Source organism: Magallana gigas, chromosome 7, assembly GCF_963853765.1.
Source record: "Magallana gigas chromosome 7, xbMagGiga1.1, whole genome shotgun sequence".
NCBI classification, from domain to species: Eukaryota; Metazoa; Mollusca; class Bivalvia; order Ostreida; family Ostreidae; genus Magallana; species Magallana gigas.
Genome location: NC_088859.1, coordinates 47,545,131 through 47,567,783, shown reverse-complemented (window position 1 = coordinate 47,567,783; position 22,653 = coordinate 47,545,131). Strand labels below are relative to the sequence as shown.

The window sequence follows — 22,653 nt, the reverse complement described above, 5'->3', positions numbered from 1 at the left end:
ATTATACATATACATGCATGTTTTGTTAAAGTGTTTGTATAAATTGATTTGGTTGTATATTGTCATAGTTTAAGTTAATATGATTCTGCTTATCATACATGTAAAAGTCCTTTTCTGTAGGGCAAAATACAGGGATGATTTCCTTAATACATGTAGTGAAAAACTCTACACATTTGTTTCATGGTTAGGTATTATTGTTGTAGGTTATTTGAAATTCCCCAATTTACCTGTATTTTTAGTCCAGTATTTAAAAAAGGGATGCATTCCATGGAAAGGCAGGTGCATTAAATATTTACGGGATTTTTGAAGTGTTGATGATCAGAAATTTGGCATTTATGATGAAATACAAACCCTGGTTACACCATTACTCTCTTAAGCTTGAGCAACTCTTTTAAGTTTCTTTTCTATTCTGGGTATATTTGTTTATAAAAAACAATTTCTTGGCTCACATTGCACACATGTTTTATTCCCTACATGTACAACAATGATATTGATACACTGAAGAAGATTTTGAAGAGAGTTATTAAATACAAGTGTCCAGGATAATTTAAACACAGTCCTCCTCTTAGGATGAAGTTTTCCCAGCTCCTGCACTCACCACTTTCAAATTTCGGGTAATCTAAGGAAAGAAATGCATATATTCATAAATATTTATATAAATTGTATTTATTTCAAATATTAAGAATATATAAAAGAAAGAACTTGCCCTAGGATTGCTGAAAAAAATATATACATGAACCAAGAACTGAACACGCAGCAGTGCACCAATGAGTTATTAATCAGATTACCTCCTCAAACTTGTGAATCTGTCTGATGAAGAAATCTCCGTATCTTCTAGCAACTTTCGTGTCCGCAATATGAATCATATCCTATAAAGGTAATAAATGCATGTCATAAAAATATAGGTGATTATTTTCATCCTTACATGTATAAACAGTACAGTGTGGAAAAACAGAGCCATTCAAATTGTGATAGGCCTTCATGTGATCCCATTTTTAAAAAAAAATGGCCATTGCAATTGACATTTCGTCTACTAAAAGCCATAAATGTATTGTAAAAGTGGAGTACATGTATGTTCAGTGTAAGAAAGAGAAAAAACAATTGATGTAATTGACACTTTGCTTGAAAAAAAAACCCCTCTGCATCAAAGATGAAATGGCTTCTACTGTAGACTTGTGAATCGTGTCCGAGCACTGACCTTGTCTATATAGAAGTCCACCTCAGACGCCGACTGGAATTCTCCCTCCAGACCACTCGTACCCTTGGTCCAAACCAGGTTCTTCATTTTATGCTGTGCAGAAAAACAAAGGTTAAAATTTATCAATTTGTAACAATTTTTAGGTACTGAAGTCCACATATTTATTATGACTGGTTAAAAATAATGTTTACAGTATGTACTTTTAATGAAGATGGTTTAGTGTCGCAACAAATTGACACATGCAGTTGAATTTTGATATCTGAAACACTGGTGTCTCGAATACAATGGATATGTTGAAGTGATTTGCAAGTCCTAACTACTTATTTTTTAAGTATTTTACCCTTGATATCTCAAATACTCGGATATCTCGAAGTTTTTAAACAGTCCTAGTTCAAGATAACGAAGTTTGACTGTACCTTAAAACACATCAAATGGGTCTTCAGCTCATCTTCAGTCTGAAACATAAAATGGACTTAGAATCACTTGTTTATATTCTGTAACTCGGTCTTTGCTAACCTTTTAACATTGGCAATAAACAAAGCAAGTGAAAAATATAAGAATAGAAGCAATAAACATTTATAGTTGGAAACCATTGATTACATTTGTATAATGATAGAGATATTTCAATTGTAGCGTTTTGGTCTATACATACCATGTCCATGAAGATGGCTAGCTTTGACAGGGGAAGGGTGGTGTAGAGCTTCAGAAAACTAAAATAAATACAATCATTTTTACTCATTTAAATTCATTTTGCACCTTCAAATGTGTATCTAATATGAAACCTTTGTTGTTCAAATTCAACATGTTACATGTATATAAAAGAATATGAGGTCTTTCCAAACGATGGATATGTTATTATACATGTAATTAAGTATAATGGGGGAGGTCTCATTAGATAAAGAAATGAGGGCATATCACACATTCAAATTGCTGGCATCTGTTCACAAGTCAGTAAGAAACTCTAAATTATTATTTTTATGAAAAAATTACAGAAAAACTATTTTTTATGTGGTATTGATTTTGCATCTGACATGCCATCAACATGGAAGAGTTGACATCAGATGATTATACTGAGCAGGCTAACTGTTGGACCGAGGCCAGTAAGAAATCCTACAAGTTTGTTAAAGGACAAGGAATTGAAGCAACTATTTTTCCATCTCTAGTTATTGCTTTTATAGATTATGTGGAGAAAATATAAAGGAATTCATTGGCAACAGTTAAATTGAAAAGACTGATCTGTTCAACCCAAGCTACAAGTTTGTTGAAAGAAAAGAAAATATTCCTCTTTCTCTGGGTATTGATTTTACAGTTTATGTGGAGACAATGCTGATGAATTGACTAGATGATAAAACCAAGTTGACTGACCTCCTGATGGTGGGCAGGATGATCTGCTGGGTGACCTCCTCCATAAACACCCTCAGCTGCAGCAGGAACGGCTCCTGAAACATACACCATCACAATCAGATAAACAGGAAAGTCTTGGGGCTGATACATAATTTAGATCCTTAATGGATGTAGTTACCCATCACAACTGGTTAAACATTAAAGTCTTAGGGCGTAATAATAAACTTGATTAAAATCTTAATGGATTTAGTCTACTATCACAACTGATCACACAGTAAAGTCTTTGGGTTAAAAAAAAGAGTAAACAATAACAAATCCAAAGGATTACTGTAATAATTTAACAGCTCGTTTCTCAGTTTGTTGTGAAAATTGTACAAACCTTGTGGTTTATAGCTGTAACAGCATCATAGTTAGGTGGAACTGGTGACAGGAACTTTGGACAGGCAAATGAGAAGTTGTTTGTAAACTCTTCAGTGTCTCTGCAATTGATAAACTATTTAAGCATGTCTTGCAAAAAAGAAAAATCAAGAGAAGATGTGACTGATTTGATAAGATTTGTAATGACAGAGATGGTGAGGATTGGACAAATTTTTCTGATATTTGACTAATCACCAGGTGCTGAGGTGCTAGGCTATATTCTATACGTACCAATATTCTATATGTACCTATATTCTATATGTACCTATATTATTCACATACCTACATTCTATACATACCTTAATTCTATACGTGCCTATATTCTATACATACCCTTTTTGCATCCTTAACATCTTGTCCTGGAATTTCTCCCTCAGCTGTGAGTGGACACTCTCGTCAATTCTCATCGGGTGGAGAACCAGACAAATGGCCAACAAGGTGTACATCTTGTCGTTCATCTTGGTGATCTACAAAACAATCCTGAGCTTGTATTTATTGAATTCTACTTGCTTTACTCTGACATTAGGTTTGAGCATTCAAATAACCTGTTGACTTTACAGCTTTAGCAACTTACAGAAACATGCTTTGATTTGTTACAACAGCCTATTTCCAGTGTGAATTGGTCATATATTACTAATGCTAACAGGGGCTTTTCAAATCATGCTGTCAGAAATATCATAAAAAAAAAAGAAAGACCATGTGAAAATTTTAACAATATAATTTTCTTCCCTAAAAAGAAAGAAAAGTGGATCTGTCATATTGTACAAAGGAATACCTTAGAATTTTTTTTATATGTATACGTTTAAAATATATGATAGCGTAAAATACATTTAACTAACTCTAGCACCAAGAAGAATAATTAACCAACGAATGAAAAAGTGAGCAAGCTCATATACCCAACACTCCTTCATTACTTACCGGTAACAATAATACAGTTAAGTATTAACTAGATAGTTAATAGCAAGATATGCATTAAGCAAATATACATCTAGTCCTTTGTCATTAACAACTAAAAAATATTTTAAGTTCAAATGGGCTGAAATACCAAGAAAAATAATGGAATTGGAATTTCTTGGTAATACACAGCTGCACGTTTTGTCTTTAATGCCTTCAAATTTTGACTAAATTCGATGCATCAGTTGAAGAGTAGTTGCGCATACAAACTGTTCATTACTATATTCAACATTTGGCCAAAATCGTAAGTTCGAAAGGACTGAAATTTGTTGCATAGGGTATAATGACTGAATGGTATCAATTACAATTGCAATCTACCAAATTAATAACCGTAAAGTGTGTCCTTTACCTGGTCATACATCTGTACTCTGGCCTGGAACATCTGCTTAGTTCTCTGGATGTACAGCAAAACGTTGGAGAACGTCCTAATAGCATCCTGGTATCTCCTCATCATAAGGTACGCAAAACCAACATAGTAAAACGTGGTGATCTGGCAGGCAGGTACTCGCGAATACATGCTCTGAAAAGTTATTTCAACACACCTATATACATAATTATCAGAAAGGATAAAAATCTTGATTTTATCATATCAATTAACCTTAAACTCAAAACATAGATGCCATTTTTTGTTCTTTGTTACCCATTATGGCTTAACGTATTAGAACTTTTCGGTCTGACAATATCCCACCTTCTTGTTGAAGTCAATACACTCCAGGATCTTGAGGGCCTGGTAGTAATCGCCCAGCAGGGAGTGGAGTCGTAGCAGCCCCACCAAACTGAAGTAGCCCAGCATCTTGTACAGACTGTGCTGTCCAAATTCACCAGCCACACTGTCCGGGTCACCTACAACCAGCAATCACCATTAATGTGTACTGTTGTACCCACTACCAGTTACAAAACAGGGAACACCTAGTTTGCTTATATTTAAACTTACTAGCTTATACTGTATGATAATAATAATCTATAGTAAATTTACATCCATGTTCTTGTTGATATGCTGCATAAAATGTTCATTGCAATTTTTATGACATTTACATTCCTTATACTGAACATTTCATTATTTTTGCCGATTTCACTCCTTAACCTTCAATAAAACAGTAAATGTGTGTGTACAGTATTAATTTTTTATTGTTTTTTTTTTTTTACCTCCCATTGAGTAGACTTCCAACTGTTTGTTGATGTTGGACTTGTCAACCAGAGAATGCAATACATTCAAGACACTGTGCACATTCCATATCTGAAATAAATTACATATACATGTAATATATGAATATCATTAAAATGTGTGTGAAAAATTCATACGTACATGTACAAACCACATCAATACCACTATAAATAAACCAAAGACCCCTTCACGGTAACTGCAGTACTGCTCTTTTGCAGGGGAAATTGACATAATTTTGTAAAATATCATGTAACAGCAATTGTTTAACCTGCATTTTTTAATTATTTCCCAACAGATTATTACCAAATTGCCAAGCAAAATTGCAGTACTAAAGTAATCCTGTGAGGGTCATGAAAAGTTACACGTATGACAAGTTAAAAAATAAAATTCATACATTTCTCTGATCAAAGATGCCTCTCTCTCGAAATTTACAACTTTTTAAATAATACTGTGGAATCACTAGAATTTGTGGTGGCTTAATTTTCATCTCCTTCATCCATGACATGTATTATGATACCTAGCAATTATCACCGAAATAAGTCTATCAAATTTTATCTCCATGAGCATGCACGAAATTAACATCCATATGATTTGCTTCCCACAAATTTTAATGATTCCACAGTAGATTTTATTCCAGAGAAATTGTGTAGATGTAAGAAACGGTGTTCAACTTCATATTAAACATATACTAAATATATCAGTAGGATTGTGAGAAGAGTAGCCTTGGGATATGTTACTAAATATTCAGTACATTTAGCAGCAGGATTGTAGGAGGAGTTACCTCGGGAAATGTTACTTAAAATATCAGTAGGATTGTGAGAAGAGTTACCTTGGGATATGTTAGTATATACATGTATATCAGTAGTACTGTAGGAAGAGTTACCTTGGGATATGTTAATATATCAGTAGGATTGTAGGAAGAGTTACCTTGGGATATGTTAATATATCAGTTGGATTGTAGGAAGAGTTACCTTGGGATATGTTAATATATCAGTAGGATTGTAGGAAGAGTTACCTTGGGATATGTTAATATATCAGTAGGATTGTAGGAAGAGTTACCTTGGGATATGTTAATATATCAGTAGGATTGTAGGAAGAGTTACCTTGGGATATGTTAATATATCAGTAGGATTGTAGGAAGAGTTACCTTGGGATATGTTAATATATCAGTAGGATTGTAGAGTTACCTTGGGGTTGGACCTTAAAAAGCTGATTTCATCCTCTGACTTCTTGTTCACTTTACATCTGTAGATGCTGAAGCACTGAAACTGTACAAAACAACCAAACCAATCAGTGGACATCTTTTAAAAATAAATGCTATTTTAATAAGGCCAAAAAAAAAAATATGTGTGTTTCTGGTTTCCCGACCGACCCTATTTTTAATGCCCCGACCCTAACACTTTTTATTCCAAATCCAGATTACCAACCGTAATTGGTTTAAACAATAGAGTCTTTACAAATCAGAGTTCAAAAAACGCTTGTAACAATTCAATAGAAAACACCACTTATCGAAGCGTTTTAAAGATTTTTAAGTGCAGGTTGACAGTCATAATGGATGAAAGTTATCCTTGGTTATTTTAGCTAAATTATCAATGCAATAGTTTCATAGGGCAGTGATGTGTTAAAAATTAATATAAAGATGTACAAGAAAAAAGCAGAGGCAAAGTTTTTTTTTTTTTGGGTGTGGAGACTGCAGACATCGTTAGTCTTTGAATAGGACCAACAATCATTCACATTATAAATATGATTTTAAAATACTGCAGTTCAATTGCAATTGAAATTTTTAAAATTAGTCTTAAACCATTAATTACGTATTCATTTTTTTTTTTGAATTATTGAAAAGATTTAATTCTAAGGCTCTCTTCTGATCAACCAGAATTTCCTTTGTTTCTGAATTCAACACTTGCAGTTACGATATTAATGTTTACTGTTATGTCAGTTGACCAGGAAAATAGAACTAATAACCAATATATGATATATTTGTGGTAATGAGTATTATACTCTGTTAATTTATAGTGGCTGTCATATTTATATTTTCTATTTACATGAAAATAAAATCTTCGTATACATTCCAAATAAACCTTAGATTTAAGAAAGCTTTAATTCTGTAACAGTTGTCACTATCCACGATTGCTCCACCTGTAAAATACATTTTCTTATTGTATAGAAAAATCATATGCTTGGAAAGGGGAAAATTTAAAAGCTCATTTAAAAAAAAAAAGAAAAAAAAAAAAAAAAAAAAGCCGACCTACCTACTTGATGAAATAGGAAACACATATTTTTTTTGGGGCCTAAATATGAAGTTTATTAAGCAATCAAAGCTGTGCATTCACCCTCTCTGTGTATGCAGCCTTTACAGATGTTATTAATAGATCTGTGCGATAGATCCCAATACCGGGCCTGATTAAGTTAGCTTACCACGTGGTTTTTGTAATTAATAGGCATTTTAAGACACATTCTGTCAACTAAATAAAATTCTTCTTCTTGAAGATTCGCTTAAACTTCATTTTTAACACCTCTGTGGCCCTATCAAAGCCATTGTTGCACACACATGCGCTTATTACTTATTCATGCTGTTTATCTCAGACATACCCTTGGGGCAAAGAAAGAATCAAAACATAGTAACACCCTGAGTGAAAACCCTGTTTTATGTGTCACCCCTTTGAGCTGCTTGAAGATTACTGCTATGCAGAAAGTCAAGATTTTAAAAAACCTGTGTCAAAAAATTATCATGAATGTACATGTAAAATACATAAAACTTTCCACATAGATTTTTCCCTGAGTAATACCATGACAGTTTGGTCAAAAATCTTATACACCTAAACTATGTCTTTCACTAATTTTCAAGCCCAAAGTGGGAAGTGCGTATTATACACAACTGTGTATTATATTCGGCAAAATATGAAACTTTATAAAACATGCTCATACTATCCTATTCACTTACACACAGATGTGTGTTACTAGAAGTATATCACTAAATCTTTGTTGCAAGGGCATAGTTATGGTAAAACTTAAAAAATGTTGTATAATTTTTTTATATCCCCTATTTCTTAAAGGGTCATGGTTACAATTTTAGCTAAAATTTAAAAAATTTAATTTCTCCATTTTAATGTCTAGAATGGTTAATTTCTTCATTACGTTAACAAGGCTGTGTGCAATGGTTTGGAATATACGGTAAATGATTCTAAAGAGAATACCTGGTAGATGAACTCATCAATGATATCCCACAACCACTGATTGGGAAGCTCCAAATGGACTGGCCCATCAGCATCTACAGAAACAGTGCATGTGTTAGATTCTGATAGTACACTGTAGCTTACAATATGTAGTATATTCACATAGTAGCTTGATAATCAATTTTAGCTTGATCATAAATACATGGATAACACTTACTTAGGATGTAGTTGAAGAGATTACAATAATTGTAGTAAGATTCAAATCTCTGCTCCAAAGTTGGGCCATTCTTAAAAAAAAATCAAAATAGAATATCAGTACTTCACAGTTGTTAACATTACAAAGATGAATTGTTTTGATGTTTTGAAATAATTTATAAATCCCAATAAAAACTTACCTGAACCCTGGCATAAATATGTCTGTAGAAAAGTTCCTTGTACAGGATCAAAAACAAATGATCTGAATAAAAGGAAGCACCATGTAAAAACTCTATTGATAGACTTACAAGTAGAGTTGTAACAAGATAAAACTTACATCACAATCATCATCATAATGCCATTTGACAGTATGACTTGCTTAAAAGAAAGTCCTGATTAGGTTTCTTTTTAATTGTTTGAAATTCTTTACATGTATGTAAGGATAGAAAAAAGAAGTAACTTTCTTACAAGTGTGATTTTATCATATCTTAATTTCATATCAGTAAATTCTCTTGTAAATAACACCTACCATTCTGTACTATTGGAGCAACCACTTCTGCCTCGGGCCATGGAGAGGTCTTGAAGAACCTCTCTGTCAATTTATTGAATCTAAGAAAAACAAATTCTAGGATTTAAATATACTTGTCAAGGTCCCAATAACTTACAGTCATCACTCTATATAAGTATAAGCAAAGAGTCTTTAACATTTTCTTATTTTTAAAGTGAATGTATTTTATTTTTACAGGTTTGTTTTAAAATCAGTAAATATGTATATTTAAAATATTTCAAAGAAGTGAAATTTCACATTCATTTCATAAAAGACAATCTGTTTCTGAAAACAATACATAATCAATAAGGTTTCCTATCGTACCCATTTTCATACGCATTCTGAATTTCATAAACATTCTGCTCAGTGATACTTTTCTGGAAGTATGTGAGGAAACTCTTGATGATGTCTGGGACAATGTACGTCGACTGTTGGTACTGCCTCTCAAACTCTATATCCTGACGAGGGTCGCCTAAAATAAATTTACAATGGTGTGCTTAATATACCATCATGATTTTAACTCAGTGGGTTGATAGTAAATAAATAATTCATTGCTTTAAATGGATTATGATTAATAGCTTATGGCTGGATTGACTACACGGTTGAAGTGGTATCTTTAGACCAAAATACAGGTAACTCTCGATAGCTCGAAGTTCATGGGAACGAGGAAAAACTTTGAGATTTCAAGAGTTGGAGTTTTCAAGAGTTTGGAATTTTCCAGGTTGACTGATGGGTTTTTAAATTAGTCTTACCGGATGTTATGATTAAGCCATTTATTTAGTGGTAACCTTACGCACGTGCTTAAACAACGTTTTATTTTCAGTTAAATATACAAAACTGGATGTTTTAAAATCTGAATACAAACAAATATTGAATAAATACATAATAATTATTTATTTTATGCATCATATTAAGACCAGATTGCTCAGTACTACTGGACTGCGAGACAATCAACATGTCATAAATGAGATAACTGAGTATCACCCATTGTTCCTACTGTATGATCTTGTTTAGAAATAATCATTATAATGACAATTTTATAATTCTAAAATTTGACCATGGCTCAATATCATCGTTTCGTCTCAATTTCTCATTTTCATTGCATCTCCAAATTATCATAAAATGGTCTGTGTTATTCATAGATTAGGTATCGGTTAGGTCAATCATCAAACATTTATCACCCTGTAGGACAAGTGTCGCCAGAATAAATAACCCGTAACAAGGGTCCCGCATCTAATGCCTGGAGCGGTTAAAATAACCAAGTAGGTGTTAATTAGGTATAGCGCTAGGAGATACACAGCGACTTCGAGGTATCGAGAGTAAGAAACTATAGATAATGAACAACGGGACTGCAGTTTGGCTTCGGGGGATCAAGGGTTTCGAGAGATGAAGAGTTCGAGAAATCAAGAGTAAATTTGCTTAGTTATATAGGAAAAAATTAAGGACCCTAGACTCATTTCGAGCGAGCAAGAACTTCGAGCGATCGAGAGTTACCTGTGTCATATATTTTGATTTTACAATAAACATTTGTTTACTGTGTCTATAGATCAAATTAAATTCCCTAATTATATCTCAGATTAAGCTTGTAATAATGTTAATATAATAGAATATATATCAAATTCAATTGTTTTAAACAAATTAAATTTATCTCCAAATGTATGGCATATGCTGGATAATACATTTTCATCAATCATGTATACACAATATATTATACAAATATATCTTTATTGCTTAAAGTTCATCTGCATTAACGTTTGAATTTTTCTAAAACTTCACGATTCAAAGTAGGTATAATTGATGCAGTCTATTGGCGGAGTTAAACTGCATCTATTTCACATTTTATCTTAATTAACTGACTAAAGAATATGATCTCACCAGTGTGCATTTCATATGGATCCACTGAAGGTGGATATGCTGGGGGGTAGTACTAGAGCAAGAAAAAAAAACATGATTAGATTTCAAGACTTTTAAGATATTAATCATGACAATAGAAAATGACTACCGGTATTTTGAAACAGAGAAAATTCGGTAACATTCCTTCTTTCGTAAAACGACAGAAAAATGTTTTACAAAACCAATATATGCAGGTTACAGAGCTATATGCTATAATTAACAATAATATACAATTAAAAATATGTTTTGTAGCTGGCAATACTTACATCTGGAGGAAAATCTGCTTGATCTCCCCACATGGTGAAAAATTATTTGTGGCAGGAAAGTGAACAGTTGTTTCCCTTGCAGTCAGGATTTCGATCCCGATCTAAAAAGTGATCAGGCTTTTCGATTCTTTTGTAATATTATTAATAACTTGTATAATTACAAATACTTATTACATTCATTGAATAATACGTATTCCAAACTGTATGATCATTACTTGGAACTTAAAATGTATATTATATGTATCTTTGTTATACAATAATTTGTTTCAAGACATTTTTACCAAACGCATTTATTCAACTGCATTTTATAAAGAGCAGATTATAATGTTAATTTTTTTGAATTTAAATTGGTCTAACGGAACTGGGAACATATTTAAGAAATTATCACTACAAGAGACTCTTAAATATCAGGCACGTAAAAATTGTTTTTGAAGTGGGGGGGGGGGGGGTACTCATCCAAAAATATTGACCAATACTATTCTAAATGGGGGGAGGGATGAGAGAAAGCATTTACCTGAGACTTCAATTTCACTGTTATTTTCCATACTATTTTTCCTTAAATCTATGACTTTTTTAATTTTTAAGTGAAACAAATACATTTAATAAACTAGTATTAAATCATGTGCATCATTCATACAGTTATTAAAATTTTAATAAAATTAAAATGTTATTAACATCGCTGGATATGCAGAACATGCAGCAGTCTAAGCAATGGGTCCATTGCAGCATCCACTGATGTTAATGTAGAACGTAATGTAGAAAAAAAGATCAAGTCAATTTCAGTCTTTATTCAAATTCCACAATATACATTGTACAATATTGTATTTGCTACATTATAATGCGCTAAAGAACATAATCTTTGAAGTAAAGATCTTACAACCTTAACAAATTCTTATACACCAAGTCAATTTCAGTCTTTATTCAAATTCCACAATATACATTGTATATTCCACAATATACATTGTATTTGCTACATTATAATGCGCTAAAGAACATAATCTTTGAAGTAAAGATCTTACAACCTTAACAAATTCTTATACACCACTAATAAAATTTAATAAGTCTTTAACAAATTATCCATAAAACTATATAAAACATTGTTAAAATGCACGGTAATAAAGGTCAACCATTGACCTATTATGTCATAAAAACATGTTATTATATAAATATATGTAAATAAATATTATTATAAACACTTCATGTATGAAAAAAGAGAATCTAAACCAATACCATATTAAAAATATAATTTAAGGAAAAAATAAACAACAAGTTAAAACAAGACAAGTATCCAACTATATAAATTTGAGTAAAATACAGCCATGTTGAGGACTCAAACAATCGCTGCAATACTTGCATGTGCATAAATACTTTATTGATGATGCATGAAAAAAAATAAGGTAGCAGATTTTAAAGACCCAACTGTACATCAATGCCCATTATTATAGTATAAATAAACAGAGATTTTTTTTTATATTATGACCAGTATTTTTGTGGGAATTATCGATTAATGTATGCAACATATTGATTGCACAATTCATGAAATATTAAGAGGGGGAGTGGGGACTCAGCTGATGAGAGGAGATGTTATGAAAACCCAGAAGGCACTGTCAGGTTCATTATCAAATACATGTAAAACTACATTCATTTTATGTAGTGGGGAAGGGTGTTGGTTATGGAAGAGTATTGTTATGATAACATGGAGGCTTTTTTAAATGAATTTTTGAATTCATACCAGGGGAGAAATTTTCAATGAATTAAAACTTGTTTACAATACAACCAAAAGAGATCCAATCAAACATCAAAGCCCCTGCCCCAGGGCTGACTTCTGTGTCAGAGGTGTGGTGACGTATGCATCCCATATTAAGATTTTATTAAAAGATACACAACAATGGACTAAACACACAGCAATCGATATCCGACAAAATAAATCAGAACACCTATAAATGCTTTCTCATTTACAATTTTGTTGTTGTGTGTAATATGGATTTCATACCATACAAAATAAAATGAATTGTTAATAATATCACAGTTGGGTGAAATGAATTGTAACAGCAGATTTACTCTCTAAGCACTATTCTATTTCTTCTACATTCAGAACAATTTTACTATAAAATCCCATCTCTGCCAGAGTTGTTTCCCTTTGCTCCTGTAGGCTCTGGCGGGGATAAGATGTTGACACAGTGTAATGCCTCTGACTAAATCCCAAGGATGTCATGTAGTCCAACACATTCTAGGAAAGAAAGCATGTAATCTTTACCTTAATTATCAAATACATTGTATAACTGAAACACAAGTGCATGCTGCAGAATGACAAATAGTTTTATACATATTCCTCAGTCTCTTTAGATTTCTGTTGATTTTACATGACAAGAGTACAACTTGATTTATTATAATATAATCATCAGAAGCTCCCTATCTCAATCACCTGCACATCGTGTGAATCACTATCTCGGGACAGTCACACTGTATTGGTTGACCTCTGAGATAAACCCAGTGTATATAAACCCCGAGGACAAACATTTCCTCCTCTCTCAGCTCACACAGAAGTAAGTTACCATCACCCTCCCCTCAGCGGTTCAGTCATGTCCTTGGGGCGCTACGATCGCCCTAGGTCATTTAGGAACCGTCCGGTCAGAATGTTTGTCATGGCAAATAAAAACTTTCCATTGGGATGACATTTCATGTTGATAGTATGTCACATGAAAAACAAACTGCCTCCTGTTGTCACTTCAGTTTAGGAAACCAAACTTCCATTCAATGTTACCAGTATATAAGCAGTGGAATTTTTTTTTAATCTCTTTGTAATTTTGTATGTATTTCTGATAAATGATAGACCTTGTTTTTTCGGTACATTCTATTCTTAGACTAATTTTATTTTGCCGATAAACAAACCATTCTGATCAGACCACCAGGAACAGGGGTCAATTGTCATAACATTGAACAAAACATTTATTTCAAAAGTTTCACTATTTTTATTTCTATGTAGAGTATCAAAAATTTCATCTTAAAATCATGAAACAAAAGTAAAATTTTAACATTTCACTAAAACTCATGAAGTACAGAGCAATAGAAGATTGTTTGCGTGAAATTTTCATTTCACATTTTCATTTTTGAACTTTCTAAATCTAACAAGGGCACTGCATAAATGTTTCATACTTGTATGATATTTCATATTCTGGAAGAAAATCCAGGATGATGCAAGGTCCAAGGATGTGATGGAAATGTAGGGCAATAACCTTTGACACCAGACCATCACATGACCAGGCAGACAGCGGACACGGGTCACTCTGTTTCATAACCTCATCTGCTGATATCAAATACGTGAAAACAACGCAACCTTTCTACCTGAGAGATAAACACAAGGCCTACCTGTCTTCATTCCTCTATCACGGAGGAGGAACTTTCTCTTAGAGTCCATAAGTCTAGTGAAGCTTTACTACACAGATATACAACTCAAAGAAATACACACACTGCTAACTGGGTCGGTATGTTGGTGTGGATAGGGGCTTCAAGGACATGCCTTGAAAACAATGCAACTTAAAAATCATTTAACAGTAGTCAAAAAAAACCAAACCATTGGCCATAAATGGTCTGAATCTTCAATTGCTCAAATAATGGAAACACAAGAAAAATTATCTAGAAGGCTGATTGTATTTTTATTCTGGAAAACTGTTGCGCAAAGTACAGTAGATGTTCAAAGGACAGTTTATTGACCAAACATCATAATCACTTTGTAACTCTGATATGGATTTATTACACATGTACTGAAAGAGGCCAATAATTCACACAAGTCAAAATCTGGAGTGTACAAAGTACCGACTTAAAATCACAAATAACGCACTATCAGATCAAAGTTTCAAGCCTATCTTTTAAAATGTGCTCTTGGGTTAAAAACCAGAGCAGTTTTGCTAAATTGTAGAAATATATGCATGAATTTCATGAGGGTATTGAGGAAGCAATGTCTTTGTAACCAGAAAACCTTGGTTTCTACATGGATGGCAAAGGAAAAATCAGTTTTGAACCTGTATAGTGTTTTCCCTGTCAAATCGTCGCTGTTTTAGTCCTAGTGGTGTACGCAGACAGACAGTTGTACAGTTTGGGTTTTCCTCCTCTGGTTCTTCTGGTAATTCTATAGTCTGGAGATAAATAACCAATATACAATGCTAAAGTCCCAAACACAGATAGCAAAGCCACTCTGTTAACTAAATCCTCATTCCATCTCTGTACAAGGTTATTTAAAGTCTCTTTGCAAGCATCAAATACTACTGTATATATAATAGTTTACTTTTTCAAGTCTGTCTCTATATATTTGTCCATTTTATCATGGAGGGATCCTACTTGTTCATTACCAAAAACAAATAACTATGAAATATGATGGAGAAATGAAGAGAGAAAGAGAGAGCTTTCATATTTTAGAATCAACAGCCACTGGTACATGTTTCTTCCGGCGTTGGTTAATTTTTTGCCGTGCTCTCTCTGCTGCATCTTGGTTGATATTTTCTGGTAAGATGCGGTTTCTGGCAGCATCCTCAGATGTGCCGTCCCTTGATTGTCGAGACCCCTGAACAAGAAACCATACAGCATTTAACTTTACATTAACAGTAAAATTCTGTTAGAGTCCTAGCTTCTCTCTTTAGACACAATTTACCTAGATTATTTCAAACAAAACATCAATACTGTAAAAATGGTTATTTACGCGTGGGAAAAATTTACACTACTCACACATACTTAGAACCACATAGAACACCACTTGCGTAGGTAAAAAAATAAAGACTTTAGTGTGGTAAATCGGGCATCTTCATATTTAATACCCACACATATTGTTTGACTATAGTAAATGCGTACTTATATAAACCATTAGCGTAAATAACCACTTTTACAGTATTCTCCCCTATTCAGACCAATTCTACACTAATTGTTTGTCTACATTTACCCCTAATTGTTTTTCTACACTTACTACTAACTGATGTACATACACCATTCATTGATTTGGATGGATTTATTCCTCGCCTACACTTACCCCTAATTCACACAATTTACTACCGTTGTTATGACTTACACTTTGTCTACCAGTATACTTGCCTTCCCACAATTCACTTGACTATCTAAGTAAATTAATTGCCTGCACTGATCTCTCATGCCTTTACCCTATTTGGAGATATTTTGCTTACACTCTACTCCAAGTTCATTCCCTGTCCCTGACCAAATGGTTTTCTTTACTACACTTACCCCAAGTTCATGACCCTCCCCTTTCCAGGCTGGACCCTGAAATCGCAGAAATTCTTCCTCTTTCATTTTTTCCTTTTTTTCTTCCCTTGGAATAAGAATTCTTGTTTTGTAGCTTTCTGTCTGTAAAGTGGAAAAAACAAATGACAAACAAGAGATGTTTGTAAAAACACTTAAGCCCCCCTCCCTTGGAAACATCTGCGAAGAAAATAAACGGAAACTACAAATAATTGAAATTTTTCCAAGTCCAAGACAAATAACTCTGTTAAAAAAATGCTTGATCGAACCCAAAATTTAACTTGATCTAGATACGAATGTGATAAACCTGTATACCAAATTTTATTTCAATATGTGCATCCTATGCGAAGAAAATGAAAGGAAACAGCAAATAAATGGAATTTTTCTATCTCCAAGGGGCATAATTCTGTCGAAAATTGCTCCATTGTACCAAAAATCAAACTTGACCTAGATATTATTATGATAAACCTGTATACTAAATTTCATTTCAATATGTTCAGCCTCTGCGAAGAAAATGAACGGAAACTGTTGGTGGGCCGACCGACAGACAGCAGCAAAGCAATATGCCCTCCCTTCTTTGAAGGGGGGCACAATTTTTTAATAAACAATGATCCTTATTCATTATGCTGTATTTTAATTTATACATGTATATACCAGTATTGATAAATAAATCATTAATTTTGATATTTTGTTGTTTTCCCCAGATGAAAACCAAGTGCATCAATCTATATTTCCAGGAGAAAGAAATAAGATTTGGACTGCACTCAATATGCTTCATTTAGGTCAATAATCAACCTTGACCCAATTGCATAGAAATTAAATAAAGTGTTTGTGTTATCCTGACATGTTTGAGTATAATTTATAAACATATGATGCAATAATAAGCTAAAATAAGCCTTGTATATATTTAAATTGCATCATCTCTATACAACACTACTATTTCCTTCATTTTGAAGTAAGAATCTTCAAATCATTCATCATTTAACATTTGTTACATGACTTTGAAAGATTCAAAAATGGATAAAATACCAAACTATTCATTTTAAAATCTATTTTATATTTTTGTTCATTTAGAAGAATAAAAATATTAATCACTAAAAATTTGCCTTTAAACTTGATTTGAATATTATAATTGCTGAATTAATGACAATACAAATTACACGCACATATAATGTCAGTGATTTCTAAATTCCTTATCATTTAGACAGATGCTAATGAATGGTTAATGTAATAATTTATGGAGACATAGTTTAAACCATGACTGTAGAGTCACTATTAATTAGATAGAATCCTTACTGAAGAACTACACAATCTTAGTGACATCTGACCAATCTGAACTTAAAGACCATATACTGGCGGCATTTTGTGGGGTTTTTATTTTTAATATGTAGTTTAATAGCTTGATATCATAGCTCAAGGTAAACATTTAGTAAAACATTTCACAAACATAAGTTTCTGTTTTGTTTTCTTTCTTTAAATCAAACCTTTTACAATAAGGTAAATTGATATAGTCTGGTGAATCTTTAAATTATCGGTAAATGACGTAAATGAAACAATTGCTGTTGCATCATATTTCACGAAACTGTGCCGATTTCCTCTGCAAAAAAGCAGTACAACTCTTACTATGAAGGAATATATGGCTACATTGATGATTTGAATAATACTCAATCATAAGGCCCGCACTGGGCATGCAAGCATACTGGTAGGGATTTACACTAATTTACCCATCTGATGTCATAACTGTCACAGAAAACTGGTGAATGACTGTACAAGAAAATGGATGCACAAAATGGAAATCATATTACCGGTATTTACAATAGGGTCTTATTTACAGCATTCATGAGAGGAATCAGAAATCAATTCAGGAAGTACATGTATTCAGATGTTTTACAAGACAGACATGCCCATTTATGATTTATGACAAAATTTTGTTTAAAACTCCCCTCCATGGCTCAGAAAAGTGAAATGACAAATGCATAAAACACTAAAACAAACCATAAAGTTATCAAATATAAACTTTAGGATTTTAAAACTACCTTTTTTAAGTGCTCCTCTTGAATTTTTTCTTTATATCTCCTTTCTTTGCTTTCATACTTGTTTGGGTCAATATCAGAATTTTCAGAATTCCCTGCAAATAATACATGAATCATTATTTCTCCCATTTGTAGAATTATAGGTATATTACAGTTTTGTGTTACAGCAGATTATTAGGAGACACACAATCCGATGTTGTGCTTACTTTTGCTTTGCTGCCATTTCTTCAGCCATGATGCTCCATTTTGAATGAAAAAGGTGGCTACACCAAGGAGTAGAATAAATTTCACAAACAGCTCCAGTAATGTGTAGGGATTTGGGAGACCTACAAATAGATCATAGGTTCAATATGTTTTAACCTTTCCACAACATAAACCACAATTAACATTTGTTCACACCTTACACTGATCTGAAACATCATGTGTGGAGACTGGACCAAGCAGATTCTACACTATACATGTCATGTAAAAACTGTCTACATAATCCGAAACACATTTAAAATAAGCAGACCCTATAAACTCCATTATACAATTTATACCGAGATTATATTATTCATATTACAACATACAGACCGTATTAATTCACTCTTTTTTTTTTACAATCATAATTGACAGATCCTTTAAATGTCACATGATTGAATGTACAATATGTACAGTGCCTACTGGTATATTTAAACAATAAAATGCTTTCTTTGGTGATTCATTCGGGATATGAAGGTAGCGACATTGCAGGAAAAATACATAACCCGCATTAGCGGGTTATGTAAATTTTTCCTGCAATGATCGCTACCTTCATAACCCGCATGAATCATCAAAGAAAGCATTTTATTGTTTATATTAACATCTATCTTTAACTAATTAATAAACTGATTATGAAAAGTTAGTAAAATTCACTACATTACTGTTAATGTACAAAAGTATGTTAGCTAAAAGAAACAGCCAAATCGTCTCCTGTGAGACTTTGAGTCTGGCATCGTCATGATTATTTCGTGCAGTCTGGGATTTTACTAAGGTTGCAGTAGGTTCAGACCAATCGATAAACAGGGCGTGTCAATTTCAGTCCTGTCACTTTCAGCCGCTGTAGAATTCGACCAATCGATAAATAGGGCGTGTAGATTTCAGTCTGGCTGTTTCTATAGAGCTATGAATTAGCTATAAGTTTCCGTAAGAAATAGAAGAAATTGTGCTTGGTAGATGTAAATATAGAGCTATGAATTAACTATAACTTTCCATAAGAAATAAAGGAAATTATATTTGGTATATATGTACAAAGGCATTCTTTTATGTTATAATAAGTCTTAACAATCACTTACAATTAAGTAAACCTTAAAAGCTCATATTGATTTAAATGTTGATAATTTAATTAAGAATTCATGAGGTGCTTATGACCATGCTCAAAGGTTTTATGGTCAAATGTTGAATGTGAAATTTTTCTCTCCATAAAAATTGATAAAGAGTGCTAATATAAATCAACAAAAAATAACCAATAACCTATTAATGAAATGTAATATCTATTACTCTATTAAAAATAATTGCTGCATAACATTAAAAAAAGATTTTTTTAAATCTTAAATTTCTGTTTTCTGTGAAAATAAAATAACTATCTATAGCTTTTATGTCTAGAAAAATAAATAAATATACAATTAACAAGCAAAACATTTCATTGTACTAAAATGTACTTGACAATACTAAACAACATTTTAGTGAAGTGTTATTTAAATATTAAAATAGTATATATTAATGCAGAAATCAAGCCATTGTGACAAGGATTTTGTATTATACTGTAATGTAGTGTTGGAACTGTTCAACTCTTTAGTGAAAACCTTTAATCCCCATTAGTGTGCATGTAGACAGATAACCCACACCACATTACACATCCTGGTCAGATAACAATCCTGAATGATTGACTATTGACCAGCTACAATTACCAGCATGTCCTTTTACCATAGCCGACAGAATATGTGAAATTTGAGCCTTTGCTTACTGAGAAGGGGAGGGGCAGATGATCAGCATTCAATAGCTAGAGGATAGAATCTAGAACAAATGTTCTAGAACATGTGGTTTTCCTTCTTATTTTTGTCTTATTTTGTTAGAAAAATGTATAGTCCAATACTTTTATTTCACAATCATTTTAAACACAAATATTGATAACATTATTAACATGTTATTAATACGCAATGTAAATTAAATCAAAATACTTGAAAAAGAACTTTTAAAAAGTTCAATTCTTCTCTTTCTTTTAAAGAAATATAATTTTATTAGTCTGCTTTCAGCAACATAGGATGTTCCATTTTTACATAATATAGTAGATTCTTAAAGTCATTATAAATCTTACAATCCTGGTGTCATGTTTTTCTAAAAATATTGATAACATTCAGAGAATCTCAGTAAAAAACATTAATTTTATAGGATTACAAGCTGAATTCTGACAAAAACTCACAGATGTATGATATTTTTTAACAGAATTTTGAGTAGTGTTTGAGACAATCAATGTTATAATTTTCCAGGTCCTTATTTACAAATATTTTGATTTACTCATTGTATTGATCAAAATTTCCTTTTATCAGCAGCATTTTGGGCAACTTTTGAGATACTGAAATAATAATTTTTTTAGTCCATTTTACTATTCATTGATGTCCGTTGAATCGTGTTAAAAAATTGCAATTCATAAATATCTTCATTCTACTTTAAAGAGTACATAAATCCTTGATCTTTTTATTTGTAATCAAACAATGGAAAAGTCTGTCAATATAGATAGCCATGCATTCTGAGTGATCATCATAAAGTCCATGATAATCATGATGATCAAATACTGTAGAAGTGTTTGTTTAACCATGGGGGAAATTTACACTACACTGTACCGTAGAGTCCAAATTAAACGCATGGAATTAATATTCACATAAAATCACAACAAACACATCTTCTGTAATTCAAATTCTCAATATTATTTTTCAAACGGATGTAAACTACAGGAAACTATCATAATGAGAAAAATTTGGCAAATTTATTTTCTTGCAAAACAATTCAATAGCAGAATTAAGTACTCGTGTAAAATAAGGAATCTATGGTAGTTGCATGATACACTTAAATCTGTATAAAATACCCCCGCATGTATGGTAAAAAAATAAAAACTTTCATGTGCATGGTTTCAAGCAACCGCGTAGGTAATACCCATGCGTTTTGTTTGACTATATAAAACATGTACTAATGACCAGTGTAAGTAACCACTTTTACAGTATATACACCTCTGATATCAATATAACATTGTGCAGGACATTTGTGGGGTCAATATAATATGTCCAGTCTTTTTTTTTTTGAAAGAAAAATATATATCTATAAAAAGATCAACATATCAATAAAATATTTCACAGAGCAAATTAATTGATATGCTTTGCCAAAGTTTTAAGACATAGATAAATGGCTTATTATTAATGAAAAATTAACGTTATGTCATTTTCACCACACTATGTAGGTTTCTCTGGCAAAAGAGCAGTACCACATTTACCGTGAAGGAGTCTATATAAGCAAGCCTTTACTTTTCCCCAGGTCAAATAATTTAAGGCAAACTTGGTAAATTAATGCATGTTGTACAATTAAAATTAATATTTCTATGACACTATCTATTTAATTTTCGAGACCAACAAATAGTCTGTGTTATATTGCATGATATATATATATTAAATCATATGTTGATAACATATATGATAAAGTATGAGACTGTCACATAAATGTATTAAGTTTGGGTCTAATAAGCATATTTCATCTTTATAACGGTCATGCCTTGTCAGTAAACAAAGTATTTTGAACAGTATTAAGAAAATTGAATATTGTCATAACTATGTACATTTACTATGCTTGTATGGATAAAAATATGTATTAAAAGTAGGCATATACGTATGTACAATATAAGCGTTTGGGCTTTGGTATATTCTTCCATGAGTTACATGTACTGCAATAGACATATTTACATCTCTGATTTATTGAAACACTAACCTAAAAAATAAATGCCAGCAAAGGCGGCGGAAACTAGCAATAAGGTAACACCGTAACTGTCCATTCTTTTCAACCTTTGTCCTCTGTCGTACGCGTTTTTGTTTTTTTTTTTAATCCCGATATTATTTGCCAATAGTGTTAAATCGTAGTGTAACTCTTCTATGTTATGGAGATAAAAATTTAGAACGTTCATACGATTCACCAATCATATGCTGAACAGGAATCATG

At 32.3% G+C, this 22,653-nt stretch overlaps 2 protein-coding genes across 3 annotated transcripts; both read right to left on the bottom strand.

The window, feature by feature from the left end:
• Nucleotides 1–445: 445 nt before the first annotated feature.
• LOC105340427 (eukaryotic translation initiation factor 3 subunit L) lies at nt 446–11,285 on the bottom strand. Its single transcript, XM_066067242.1, has 19 exons — nt 11,156–11,285; nt 10,872–10,923; nt 9,321–9,468; nt 8,979–9,058; nt 8,650–8,711; nt 8,472–8,541; nt 8,276–8,349; nt 6,266–6,346; nt 5,060–5,150; nt 4,602–4,756; nt 4,263–4,433; nt 3,293–3,426; nt 2,922–3,021; nt 2,564–2,637; nt 1,851–1,908; nt 1,615–1,653; nt 1,199–1,291; nt 789–869; nt 446–619 (listed from the first exon to the last, which is right to left on the bottom strand). Exons 1-19 carry the CDS (start codon nt 11,186–11,188, stop codon nt 566–568), a joined length of 1,650 nt encoding a protein of 549 aa, XP_065923314.1. The 5' UTR covers nt 11,189–11,285; the 3' UTR covers nt 446–565.
• Nucleotides 11,286–12,111: 826 nt separating this feature from the next.
• Nucleotides 12,112–22,601, bottom strand: LOC105340425 (UBX domain-containing protein 8). 2 transcript variants are annotated; one of them, XR_004598031.2, is made up of 8 exons: nt 22,426–22,601; nt 18,639–18,758; nt 18,436–18,527; nt 16,385–16,504; nt 15,591–15,716; nt 15,178–15,291; nt 14,312–14,459; nt 13,247–13,385 (listed from the first exon to the last, which is right to left on the bottom strand). XR_004598031.2 is itself a non-coding variant. In XM_011446459.4 (7 exons), exons 1-7 carry the CDS (start codon nt 22,487–22,489, stop codon nt 13,227–13,229), a joined length of 795 nt encoding a protein of 264 aa, XP_011444761.3. In that variant the 5' UTR covers nt 22,490–22,600; the 3' UTR covers nt 12,112–13,226. The 2 variants fall into 2 exon arrangements, 1 of the variants encoding a protein (XP_011444761.3); XM_011446459.4 differs by lacking the exon at nt 14,312–14,459 and having other exon boundaries at nt 12,112–13,385; nt 22,426–22,600.
• Between the last annotated feature and the right edge of the window lie 52 nt (nt 22,602–22,653).

Excerpts from the sequence above, each read along its gene's own strand:
- LOC105340425 (XM_011446459.4), bottom strand. The coding sequence starts at position 22,489 with ATGGACAGTTACGGTGTTACCTTATTGCTAGTTTCCGCCGCCTTTGCT. Across the intron at positions 18,528-18,638 it reads GAAATGGCAGCAAAGCAAAA|GGAATTCTGAAAATTCTGAT; the intron begins GTAAGCACAACA and ends TATTATTTGCAG. Across the intron at positions 13,386-15,177 it reads ACAGGGAAAACACTATACAG|AATGTGTTGGACTACATGAC; the intron begins GTTCAAAACTGA and ends TTTCTTTCCTAG.
- LOC105340427 (XM_066067242.1), bottom strand. The coding sequence starts at position 11,188 with ATGTGGGGAGATCAAGCAGATTTTCCTCCAGAT. Across the intron at positions 1,909-2,563 it reads ATCCTGCCCACCATCAGGAG|TTTTCTGAAGCTCTACACCA; the intron begins GTCAGTCAACTT and ends TATTTATTTTAG. Across the intron at positions 620-788 it reads AGATTCACAAGTTTGAGGAG|ATTACCCGAAATTTGAAAGT; the intron begins GTAATCTGATTA and ends TTCTTTCCTTAG.